The sequence below is a fragment of the Tachyglossus aculeatus genome, chromosome Y2 (genome assembly GCF_015852505.1).
Source record: "Tachyglossus aculeatus isolate mTacAcu1 chromosome Y2, mTacAcu1.pri, whole genome shotgun sequence".
Classification (NCBI taxonomy): Eukaryota; Metazoa; Chordata; class Mammalia; order Monotremata; family Tachyglossidae; genus Tachyglossus; species Tachyglossus aculeatus.
Window position 1 is genome coordinate 3,162,163 of NC_052094.1, and position 13,513 is coordinate 3,175,675.

The 13,513-nt window shown below is 45.1% G+C and overlaps 1 protein-coding gene across 1 annotated transcript in view; it reads right to left on the reverse strand.

The window, feature by feature from the left end:
- The window catches only part of LOC119946676 (chromodomain Y-like protein), a 174,404-nt gene that overhangs the window by 13,464 nt on the left and 147,427 nt on the right, over positions 1 to 13,513 (reverse strand). The window contains exon 5 of the mRNA XM_038768092.1: positions 8,516 to 8,726. Within this exon, the coding sequence (XP_038624020.1) occupies positions 8,516 to 8,726 (211 nt within the window). The remainder of the gene's footprint in view (positions 1 to 8,515; positions 8,727 to 13,513) is intronic.

Below are 13,513 nucleotides of genomic sequence, written 5' to 3' on the forward strand. Positions count from 1 at the left end.
CTGCACACAGTAAGGGCTCAATAAATACTATTGATTGATTGATGGTAGATACAGTTCCTGTTGTATGCTGCACAGTGTACTATGTAGTATGGAAGGAACAATCAAATGAGTAGTTATATCCCTGTCTTCAAAGAGTTTACAATCTCTCAGAGAAGAGAACATTAAAAAAAAATACAGGTAGCAGGAAGGAAAAGGGGATATGTACAAGCTACTGCTTAAGACAAAGGGCATGTATGATATGACCATCAATCAATCAATGGTATTTATTAAGCATTTACTGTGTGACAAACATTGTGATAAGCACTTGGGAAGGTATACTACAATAGAATTGGTAGACACAATTGGTAGAAGCTGTAGGAGCTTACAGTCTAAAGGTACACAAACATTAATATAAATAAACACATACGTTTTATGGAGGACTATAAATGCTTAGGTGGAACAGATGGGCTAAAGTTGCTTAGCAGCTGGGGGATATAAAGTGGGGACATTAGAAAAAAATTAGGGAGGTTTCCTGGAGATGGGACCTCAGAAGAGCTTTGAAGCTGGGGAGAGCTGTGGTTTGTCTATAAGAAATGGGAAGTAGCTCCAGACAGTGGGAAGGATGTGAGCAGAACATTAGCAGTGGAAGAGGTTAGGTTAGTTTAAGAGGAATGAAGAGTGTGTCCTGGGATGTAGTGGGTGTAGAAGAGAAAGGATAAGTAGGAGGGAGAGAGTCTTAAAGCCAACAGTGAGGACTTCCTTTTTGATGTGGAGAGGAATGGGTAACCAATAGACAGAGTGGGAAGATGTGTGCAGAATGATGTTTTAGAAAAATGGAACACTAAAAATCAGATTCCAGCAAAATTCAGCAATGAAAACACTGCACTTAAGGCTACCACATTCTTTATTACACTCCCTTACACTCAACCCTGCAATTGGTATATAAATATGTTTTACTAAGAATTTTTAGAATCAGGGAAAAATGAGAACTCCCAGGTAAGATGATGTAGCACTAGCTATGTGGGAGGCTGCACTAGCTATGTGACTATGTGCAGTACCGCTGTGATTCTGGATAGCTTCCAATTTCCCCATGCTCAACTCCTTCAGATGAAAATGGGGGTAAAATATCTAGATTCAATTCCAGAAACAACTACTTCATTCAAGGTGAAATTTTTCTTCTAAACATGGCTGCTTCATACCATTTACAGTCTTGGTGATTTCTTTCAAGTCATGACAAGTAAAGCATCAGGTAAGATACAGCAGACACAAGGGGGTGGGGGTTGTTAATTAAACAAAACAAAACAAAAAACTACCTTGAAACATAGCTCTAAAACAAGATGAAAATACCCTTAAGTCTGGAATAACCTTTCTTTTCTCCGTTCACAGGAAGGAAGCTCTTGCCATCATTAAAGGAAATGAGACCTGTTCACTTAATGTGTGGATATAGTGATTCAGTCCACTTAATTATATTTGGCTAAGAGAGGATATGGATTTGTAATACGTTGCCCACTCTAACATGACTTCTTCCTCCAAAATGCCTTTTTACTTTCATATCTACTCTACTGTAACAGTCCACTTTGGGTAGTTTAAGTACATCTATTGTCCATATGTGCTCATATCTAGCCAGTCTAGACACATACAAATGTGCCATAAATACTTTTTACTCTGGGTAATAAGAGAAATTTTGCGAATAAGATGCAATTCCCTTGGACAACTAGCCCCCATGGCTTGTGTTTGTGGAGCCAACATGGCCACTGTCCCCGCCAGTTTAAAGCAATGCTGAGGATATGTGAAGAATTCCCTCTGTCTCTGGTAGAGCAGGTGACTCCAATCATCGACCTCATGGCCCGGACAAGTGCCCACTTTGCCAAATTGAGAGATTTCATCATGCTAGAATTTCCACCCAGATTTCCTGTCAAAATTGGGTTAAAGCAATGCTGTGGATGTGTGAAGAATTCCCTCTGTCCCTGGTAGAGCAGGAGGTGACTCCAATCATGGCTCAGACAAGTGCCCATTTTACCAGACTGAGAGATTTCATTACGCCAGAATTTCCACCCGGACTTCCTGTCAAAATCTGTTTAAAGCAATGCTGTGGATGGGTGAAGAATTCCCTCTGTCTCTGGTAGAACAGGTGACTCCAACCATCAACCTCATGGCCTGGACAAGTGCCCATTTTGCCAGACTGGGAGATTTCATTATGCTAGAATTTCCACCTAGATTTCCTGTCAAAATCGACAGGTCCAGCAGAGGAATCACCACTGAACTGCCTCCCAGAGAACCTGTCTTCAATTTTAGCCATGATATGACAGCATCAGGGAAGGGAACCTGTTTCTACCAGGCCACCTGTTTCAACATGACCGGTGCTCCTCGCCCCTTCATTCCAGTGATTCTGGACAACTGGACATGATGATCTCTGGCAATGTACCATGCAGCTAATGAGGAGTCCACACCAGCAGAGGAGTTTTGGACTGTTCTATGGACTCTTTAGACTGGAGGGGGGAAGCTCACTATTCCATGGGTTGCTGCTACTTTTGCTCCTGGTGGTGGGCTTAGTGGGAGGATGGTGCTCAGCCCTTTCACACAGGTGCGACAAACACTCCAGTCGCCCCCAGCTCTTGCCTCTGTGTGCTACTGTAAGACTGTTGTGTCTAGTGGGGGAGGGGGTTGTTAACTGTCCCTCTGCTACACTGCTCTATCTGCGGGTGGCAGACACTTCAAACCATCCCTTATCTCAGTGCAGTGCCTCAAAAACCATGGTGGGCCACTGAACACCTTCCATACCTCCTACTCACATGCTTTAAGGGCAGGGCACTGCCTTCTGTTTCCTCTCGCCATGGGATAGGAAATATCCTCTGTCCCTACTCATGGATCTGTTTTTCTGGTTCCCGAGGCAAGCCAGAGAGGTTATTGGCCCATTGGGTCAGGGATGGGACAGTGCCGGAAGGCAGAGCTTCCAGTGCAACCCCATCACTATGTGACCTGGAGGGAACGCAGGAAGGGGTGGGGTCAGGTGGGCACGTATGGCGAGGGCCAAGGGGTAATATGTCCCAAGGCGATCCTGGTGTACTGGCCATCTCAAGGTCAAAAGTATCTCGTGACCACCTGGGTCAGCTGGCAGAACTCGGAAGTGAGGGTGGGATACCAGCCCCCACAACCAGGAATACAGAAGTTGTCCCTCACCCCCATGCCAATCAAATTAGGTCTGGAGGAGGGGGGAGGGCAGAGATTGGATAGACTGAGGTCGGAAGCTGGGATGGCCTGGGTCCCAGGTGATAAATACCTGTCGCCTCTGACCTTCAGGCTCAGAACACTGAGACACGCAGCAGCAGTGGCCCACGTGTGTCTTTCTTTGCCCAGAAGGCCAGATGCCTGCTCTGCAACCAGAACCAACACACTGAGGCAAGGACCACAGGACGGGTGAGTGTCTCGTGGGTGGGACCCAGGTGCCCTGCTGCAGATGGGGATCGTGAGTGGATTCCTCCCATGTAGGGAGAGCACCGCCCACCACGTGCGCGGGTAATGGAATGGATTCTTCCTGTGTAGGAAAGTGGATTCGTCCTGAGTGAGAAGTGCACATGGGTGAGAGCTAGCTGCCTCATCCACACGCGATTAATGTATGATTGTGCTTTTCCTGTTAGGGAAGCTCAAACTTCTAGAATGTGAGCCCGCTATTGGGTAGGGACCGTCTCTATACGTTGCCAACTTGTACTTCCCAAGCGCTTAGTACAGTGCTCTGCACACAGTAAGCACTCAATAAATACGACTGAATGAATCACCATTCTTCTTAATCCACTGAAGAGGCCATACATCAAAACCAAGATTTACATTAAGTTTTAGATTGAGACTGGAATGAGATAGCTGAATTTAAGCAAGTTTGCCCTAACACTGCTCTGCATAGGCCAATGGGATAACTGCTATAAATCAGAGATTTGTTTATTGGCAGAAGCCAAAGAAGAATAAAATTGCTGAATATACTTCCCTTGTGAATATTGAGATTGTTAAAAATTTAAGCAGGATTAAAAGGCCTGAAAAATTCATATTCTTCCTATCCTCATTTATTAATTCATTCATTTAATAGTATTTATTGAATGCTTACTGTGTGCAGAGCACTGTACTAAGCGCTTGGGAAGTACAAGTTGGCAGAATGGTCCCTACCCAAAAACGGGCTCACAGTCTAGAAGGAGGAGACAGACAACATAACAAAACGTGTGGACTGGTGTCAAGTCATCAGAATAAATAGAAGTGAAGCTACATGCACATCATTAACAAAATAAATAGAATAGTAAATATGTACAAGTAAAATAAATAGAGTGATAAATCTGTACAAACATATATACAGGTGCTGTGGGGAGGGGAAGGAGGTACGGGGGGGGGATGGGGAGGAGGAGGTGAAAAAAGGGGCTCAGTATGGGAAGGCCTCCAGGAGGAGGTGAGCTCTCAGTAGGGCTCTGAAGGGAGGAAGAGAGCTAGTTTGGCGGATGTGTGGAAGGAGGGCATTCTAGGCCAGGGGGAGGACATGGGCCAGGGGTTGACGGCGGCACAGGTGAGAACGAGGTACAGTGAGGAGTTTAGCAGCAGAGGAGTGGAGGGTGTGGGCTGGGCTGTAGGAGGAGAGAAGGGAGGTGAGGTAGGTGGGGGAGTGGTGATGGACAGCCTTGAAGCCAAGAATGAGGAGTTTTTGCTTGATGCGTAGGTTGACTGATAGCCAGTGGAGATTTTTGAGTAGGGGAGTAACATGTCCAGAGCGTTTCTGAACAAAGATGATCAAGGCAGCAGCAGTGAAGCATAGACTGAAGTTGGGAGAGACAGGAGGATGGGAGATCAGAGACGAGGCTGATGCAGTAATCCAGTCAGGATAGGATGAGAGATTGAACCAGCAGGGTAGTTGTTTGGATGGAGAGGAAATGGCGGATCTTGGTGATGTTGCAGAGGTGAGACCAGCAGGTTTTGGTGACGGATTGGATGTGAGGGGTGAACGAGAGAGTAGAGTCAAGGATGACACCAAGGTTGCGGGCTTGTGAGATGGGAAAGATGGTAGTACTGTCTAGAGTGACGGGAAAGTCAGGGAGAGGGCAGGGTTTGGGAGGGAAGATAAGGAGTTCAGTCTTGGACATATTGAGTTTTAGATGGCAGGCAGACATCCAGATGGCATTGTCCTGAAGGCACGAGGAGACATGAGCCTGAAGAGAGGGAGAGAGAGCAGGGGCAGAGATGTAGATCTGCGTGTCATCAGTGTAGAGATGATAGCTGAAGCCATGGGAGTGAATGAGTTCACCAAGGGAGTGAGTGTAGATAGACAACAGAATGGGACCAAGAACTGACCCTTAAGGAACCCCTACAGTAAGGGGATGGGAGGGGGAGGAGGAGCCCATAAAGGAGACTGAGAATGAACGGCTGGAGAGATAAGAGGAGAATGAGGAGAGGACGGAGTCTGTGAAGCCAAGGTTGGATAGCGTGTTGAGGAGAAGGGGGTGGTCCACAGTATCGAAGGCAGCTGAAAGGTTGAGGAGGATTAGGATAGAGTAGGAGCCATTGGTTTTGGCAAGAAGGAGGTCATTGGTGACCTTGAGAGGGCAGTTTTGGGGGAGTGTAAGGGATGGAAGCCAGATTGGAGGGGCTCAAGGAGAGAGTTGGCATTGAGGATTTCTAGGCAGCGGGTGTAGGCAACTCATTCAAGGAGTTTGGAAAGGAATGGCAGGAGGGAGAGAGGACAATAACTAGAAAGGGAGGTGGGGTCAAGAGAGGGTTTTTTTAGGATGGGGTGATGTGGGCATGTATGAAGGCAGAGGGGAAGAAACCAGGGGAGAGTGAGAAGTTGAAGATGGAATTTAAGGAGGAGAGGAGGGAAGGGATGAGAAATTTCATAAAATGAGAGGGAATGGGGTCAGAAGCACAGGTGGCTGGAGTAGCACTTGAGAAGATGGAGGAGATCTCATCTGATGATACTGCTGGGAAGGATGGGAGGGTAGTGTAGAGGGTTAAGAGCCATGGAGTTGGAGAAGGGGGAGGAGTGACTTTGGGGAGCTCAGACCTGATGGAGTTAATTTTACTAATGAAGTAGGAGACCAGATCATTTTGGGTGAGGGATGGAGAAGGGAGAGGAACAGGGGGCCTGAGAAGGGAGTTAAATGTATAGAAGAGCTGATGGGGATGATGGGCATAGGTGTCAATAAAGGAGGAGAAATAGTTTTGTTTGGCAAAGAAGTGGACAGAGTTAAGGCAGGATAGGATAAACTTGAAGTGAACAAGGTTGGCTTGGTGTTTAAACTTTCACCAGCAGCGTTCAGCAGCTCGAGCATAAGAGCGAAGGAGGCAGACAGTGGCAGTGATCCAGAGCTGTGGGTTAGTGGTATGAGAGCAGCGAAGGGAAAGGGCAGCTAGTGAGTTGAGCTGAGTACAGAGGGTAGAATTGAGAGCAGTAATCTCATCATCAAGATTGGGCAGAGAGGAAAGGGAGGCGAGGAGGGGTGTGAGGTGCTCAGAAAGATGGATGGAGTCGAGAGAGTCTCTGTGAGGTACTAACATAGATTTACAGGGGAGAGAAGTGTGAGTGAGGAGGCAGATGAGAAGCTTATGATCAGAGAGAGGGATTTCAGAGTTGGTGAGGGAGGAGATAGTGTAGCGGCAGGAGATGATGAGGTTGAGGGTGTCACCAATTGGTAAGTGAGTGAGGTGGGGTGGAGCAGGAAGTTGGCAGCATCAAGGACAGACAGAAGGCAGGTGGCAGAGGAGTCACCAGGGGCATCCATTTGGATGTTGAAGTCTCTGAGGTCAGAGTGGGCATGGAAAAGGAGAGAAGGAAGGTGAGAAAGCGATCAAAATCATTGAAGAAGTTGGAGGTGTGGCTGGGGAGGCAGTAGTTGATGGTTACAAGAGCCCACTGTTGGGTAGGGACTGTCTCTATATGTTGCCAATTTGTACTTCCCAAGTGCTTAGTACAGTGCTCTGCACATAGTAAGCGCTCAATAAATACGATTGATGATGATGATGGAGGGGGTTGTAGAGGCAATTAATGTGGGCTTCTAAGGAGGGGAAGGAAAGGGAAGGGGGAGAAGGGACAGTGCAAAAGTGACATTGGGGAGCGAGAAGGAAACCAACACCTCCTTCTTTTCCGGTGAGGCTGGGGGAGTGGGAGAAGAAGAGGCCTCCACTGGAGAGAGCAGCAGAAGAGACCGTGTCATCCAGAGACAGCCATGTTTCAGTTAGGCCGAGGAGGAGTAGAGAGCTGGAAAGGAATAGGTACAGGATGAAAGGGAGCTTACCTATAATGGAGAGGGGGTTCCAAAGGCCACACTTGGCAGCAGCTGTAGAAGGAGGGGAGGGAGGGGGAAAGGTGCAAGGGGAGGGGAAGGTTTGGATTGGGATGAGTTAGTGGGGACCTGGGTGGGGAGAGTGGGAAGAGGGGTGGTGATGAGAAAGGAGAACTGGGATGGAGTGGGTGTAGGGAGGAGGGGAGGGAGGGGGCTGGAGGGAGGCGTCGAGGGTTGGTGCTGGTACAGAGGGATCCTGAGGAGGGGGTGAGGAGGAGGGGTGGCGGTGAGGGAAAGGGAAAGAAAGACCTGGGTGGGAGAGGGGAAGGGGAGGAATGGGAAGAGCAGTTGGGAGCAGGGAAATTGATAGTTCATGGTGAAGTCAGCAAGGTAAATGAGGTTAACGATTGAAATGCAGTAGCAATAATGCAGTAGCAATAATATAAGTAGGTGATGACATCACAGAGGGTAGTTAATGAACATGCTATGGCAATAATGAAATAAGCAGATGATGACATTAGAGAGCAGATAATTACTATGTGATGGCAAAAATAAGCAGATGATGACATCACAGACAGCAGTTAACAATTACCATGTGATAGCAGTAAAATAAACATATGATGACATCATCGAGAGAAGACATTAACAATTAACATTCGATGGGAATAATAAAATAAACAGATGATGACATCACAGACAGCAGTTAACAATTAACAATCAGAAGCGACCATAAAATGGGCAGATGATGCTCAAAGCAGAAGGATGAATTGTCCATAGGTCAGTCAAATCAGATCATCAACAGCAGTAACACCAATTTAGCCCCAACTGTGGGTAAAGCCCTTGAAAACACAGAACAGAAGAATAATAGAAGGAACAACCCTGCTGTTGAGGAACTTAAACTCTTTAGAGTCACACCTAGAACAACTTTAACACTACTGATGTAACACAGAATAGTTCCTGATGTCTGTCAGGGCATATGAAAAAAATGGCATTGTTCCTTGATGTTCAAAAGACTAAGGCATGTCCTAATGATCAGACTGCAGCCTGGAAATGGAAAATTTTGGTGAAAACCCAGAACTGACTCTGCATGTTCTATCTCTATCCACTCTCAGTACCTCTTACTGAACGAGTAATCCTATGAGAACACAGAACATCTCTATAGTTTGAATCAACTTAAATAGACACTAACCTGGGGATTGCCACTTTGCTTTCTGGAATTCCCCATTTTCAAAAAAACCCCCCAAAACCCAAAATCAAATAGTGAAAAACAAACAGAAGTTACTCACAGAAGCTAATCCCATTATCCTGGGAAAGGAGAGGGAAGAACATCCATCAGGACTCTGCCCAAAGGTTGTGTATGGGGTCTGAAACCAAGCTTTCTCATTAGCCCAAATGACATCACAGAGAGGCAGTATGGAAGCTCCAAGGCCAATCGCTGGACCATTTACTGCTGCAATGATGGGCTTCTTAAACTGAATCAAAGTATGCACAAAGTTTCTAAAAAAAGAAGGCAACAGATTTGAGATTTATGCTACATGTCATCTTCTAACATTAAAAAAACTAGCATCTAGGGATCATTTTTACTGAAAAAGTAGGCTTAAGCAAAACAATGACAAGTAATTTCACTTTTCAGGAGGTATTTATTTATCAATTCTTTTCCCCCACTGAAGTTTTTCAAAATTTACTTCATGTGTGTTAAAATGCTCCTATTGATTGAGGCCCTGAACTTATCCAGCCTATAAGGATGTCCCTGCATTGCTTCCACTCCTACAGAAATATCACAGGGAGGTGAGGCAACCTTGGAAAGGGAGGTGAAGAAATTTTGGCAAAGATGAGAGTAGGGGGTTTTCTTTTGTGAGGTCACTCCCCAGTTCTGGAGGGGAACAGGTCAATCGAGGGCCATTGAGGTGAGCTTGCTAACATTGGGAAGTTAGATGATCACTGTGCTGGCTTTTCTTGGGATTGCTGGATTGAAAATGGTGCTTCTTCCTATGCTAAGGAACTGATATTGCTTTACAGAACAAAGTGCACCTCAGGAATTTGGGTTGGGGCACCACCTGTGTGTCATGGGGGCCTCTAGATCTAAGGCCCTGTCTACACATATCAAATCAAAGATGACACCACAATGCCCTAATGACCTTGCTGCCCACAAAGAGATGATGATCATATCAACTGCTTCTATGAAGCAACCCATGTGGTGGAATAATGCCATCACATTTTACTACGTGCTGCATGATGTAATGGCAGCTACATGTCAGGTGAGAGGCCATAAACTGTACAGCTGAAAGATATCATTTCATTTGACTCTCCTGCTAAAGGTCATCAGCCCCTGCCCTAAACACTGCCTTTGTTAGTGCTTAGAGACACAACAGCCCATAAAAGTCTGAAAACTCATTCAACATAAAGCTAATCACTGCTGGGGATTATCTAATGGTGCAGGCAAATGGTGGCTTCTTTTTTAAAAATGGTACTTTTTAACCTTTCACTCGGTGCCAGGTACTGTACTGAGCCCCAGGATAGATACAAGAAAATCAGGTTGGAAACAGTCCCTCTCCCACAAGGGGCTCACAGTCTTAATCCCAATTATACAGATGTGGCAACTGAGGAACAGAGAAGTGAAGTGACTTGCCTAATGTCACACAACAGGTAAGTGGCAGAGCAGGAATTAGAACCCAGGTCCTCTGACTCACAGGCCCTTGTTCTAACAAGCCTATGCTGCTTCCCTAAATGCTAAGGGCTTGGAAGTCATTAACTACCAGGGAACTTGTTCTTCTGAACCTGACCAACTGGGCAGAGAAACACTAATCAACTAATTGCATTTATTGAGCACGTACTATGTGCAGAGCAATGTACTAAGCATTTGGAAGTGTACAATATGTGAGAATGAGCAGACATGGTCCCTGCCCATAACGAGTTTACAGTCCAGATGGGGAAACAGACATTAACATGAATATCCCAACTGGATTACTGCATCAGCCTCCTTTCTGACCTCCCAAACTTCGCCTCTCCCCACTTCAGTCCATATTTCACTCTGCTGCTCAGATTATCTTTCTACAGAAACATTTTGGGCATGTCACGCATACCCTCAAAAATCTCCAGGGGTTGCCTATCAACCTCCATATCAAACAAAAACTACTCACTATTGGCTTTAAAGCTCTCTATCACATTGCCACTTCTTACCTTACCTCTCTCCTCTGGTGCTCACCATCTCACTGTGCCTCGATCTCACCTGTCTTGCTGTCGACCTTTGGTCCATCCACATCCTACCACTGGCCTGGAATGCCCTCTCTTCTCAAATCCACCAAACAATCATTCTTCTCTCCTTCAAAACCCTACTGAAGATACACCTCCTCCAAAAGGCTTTCCTAGACTAAGCTCCCTTTTCCTCAGCTCGCCCTCCCTCCCATGTAACCAATTCCCTCCCTGCTCCAAAGCACTTATGTACATATGTATATATCTATAATTAAGCTTATTTACCTTGATGCCTTTTTACTTGTTTTGAGGTCTGTCTCCCCAGGCGCCCCGCAGACTGTGAGCCCATTGTGGGCAGATACTGTTTGTCTTTATTGCTATATTGTACTTTCCAAGCACTTGGTATATAGTGCTCTGCACACAGTAAGTGCATAATAAATGCGACTGAATGAATGAATGAAAAGAGGGCTTAATCAGGGAAGACCTCAAGGAGAACACATGACCTTAATAATGCTTTGAAGGTGGAGCAAGTGGTGGTTTGGTGAATATGGAAGGGGAGGGAGTTGCAGGCTAGTAGGAGGATGTGGGAAAGGGGTCAACAGTGAGATAGATGAGATCGGGGTAGAGTGGCGCTAGAGGAGTGGAGCATGTGGGCTGGCTGTGGTAGGAGATTAGTGAGGTGAAGTAGGAATGGGGCAAGATGATTAAATGCTTTAAAATCAATGGAAAGGAGTTTTTGTTTTAGTTGATAAATGATCTGTGCAGCCTAATGAAATATGAGTTGGTGTGGGGGAGATACAGGAGCTCAGGAAGCCAGTGAGAGGCAGCTGTAGTAGTCAAGGATGAGCAGGATAAGTACTTGGATCAGCATGGCAACAGTTTGGATGGAGAGGAAAGGGCAGATTTTAGCCATGTCGTGAAGTAGAACTGACAGGTTTTGGTGACAGACTGCATGTGTGGGTGAAATGAGAGAGATGAGTCAAGGAAAACACCTAGGTTACAGGGCTGTGAGATAGGGAGGATAGTGGTGTTGTCTACAGTGATGGGAAAAACATGGGGAGGGCAGCATTTGGGTGGTAAGATAAGGAGTTCAGTTTTGGGCAAGTTTAATTTGAGGTGACAGAGGGACATTCAAGTAGATATGTCTTAAGCACAGGAAGAAATGCGAGACTGAAGGGAAGGCGAAAGGTCCAGGTTGAAGATATACATTTCTGAATCATCTGCATAGAGATGGATGGTAATTGAAACCATGGCAGCGAATGAATTCTACAAGAAAAGAAATGCAAATCCCTTAATATAAGGTGGTTTCTTTTAGGCACAGGTAATCCTTGATCAAATGAGAGATGAAATAAGGCTATTTATTTTGGATTCCAAATCCAGTGGTCACCAACAACACAGAAAATCACATTCATCAGTTGGACTCTTCTGCACATTAATTTTATGCTGCAGCAGGAACTCACTTTACACGGTATACACAACTGACTAACTCTGGTTAGCCAAAAATTCGTCAGGAGACTCAAAGCCTAACATGCCTTAACTAGTTCTTTCTCTCACTCTTTTAGCCAAGTTAGCAGGGCCACTGTGGCTGGTCGCTAGATTCCAAATTTTGTGTATTTCAGCTAAATTCTTCAGTAGCTGACAGTACAGCCTGTTTGAGTTATGCTTCCTTCAAATTTCCTTCAATATTCACGATCTTTTCATTCAGAGAGAATTAACTCATTCACATGGATCTTCATTTTCACAGAGGATTCCTGAATGAGAATGCCCAAGGCATTGTTCGAAAGATTATACTGGGTTTTAATGATGTCATGATACTAAGAGAGACAGACAATCTTAGAAATAGGCTCTTGAGATAAATGTAAACAGTCTTCACTAAACTGTTTCATTTCTGATGCCCCCAGAGCATTCTGGGTCAATGGCACATTGAAATAACTGCTCTGTGCTGTTCTTGGGCCACTCTTGAAAAGGCAACTGCTGAAACTGCTTCTCAGTTATACAGAGGGTAGATGAATGCTTACAATGCAAAGACACCATCAGAGGTCATTAGGGTAACACCAGAGAAATGTTGAAACAGTCACAAGCATACACTTTTTATTCCCTACTTCTTAAAATGGAAAAGAGCAGAATACTCTACCTCTAAAATGGGTAAATCTTAGAGATATAAAGGACGCCAGAAGAATTTCTTGGAATTTCATTTCCTTTACCATATAACCTTTTCCAAATGATGACGGGTAACAGGAAGTAAGGTCATCTCTTGCTTGAAAACCCATTATTATTATTATTATGCACAAACTAGGTGCCAAGCACTGGGCTAAGCACTGGAGTAGAAACTTGATAATGAAATTGGCCCCATAAAGGGCTCACAATATAAGAGATGTGGAAAGAAGTTATTTTTCATTTTACAAATAAGGAAACTGGGGTGCTGGGAGGCTGGGTGACTTGTCCGAGATTACCGAATAGGCTAGTGGCACAGCTGGCATCAGAGCTCAGGTGCCCACCTTCCTACCTCATACCCTCTTTACTATCCAAAACAAGTGGTGTTTTCTGAACAGAGTCTATGCACTCACATTCTGAAGGGGATCATCTGCAGTGCTATGATGCAAACATTATCCAAGTGAGAACAGTTGCCAACAAATAATCTCATTTTTGAACCTTCCAGGAAATATGTGGTAATATCCTTTGGATAATCTCCAATTTCTGTAACAGCAAGAGCCCTGTGATGTTAGAATCTCTCAGTGCTTCAGGAGGGATGCAGGGATTTATTCTAGGGGTCTTGGTCCCTTTCCAAGCACCACTTCATACCTGGGAGATGAACTTCATCAGAATGAAGTCAGGCAGAATAAAAACATCCACTCCAATTTCTTTATTTATCTCTCACCAATTTGGGTTTTATAGGTCCAGATTCCAAAATGCAATGGAGAAATTTAGTTTGTAAAGCTCATCATGGATAAGTCAAGCAAACACATGTTATGAATAACTTTGCTGGTAAAATGTTAGTTTGCTCATTTCACCTTGCTTACACTTATTCTTTTGTTTAAGGTATGGGAAGCACTGACATTTTTGACACTCAGTGGTGCCTATCACCCGAGGTG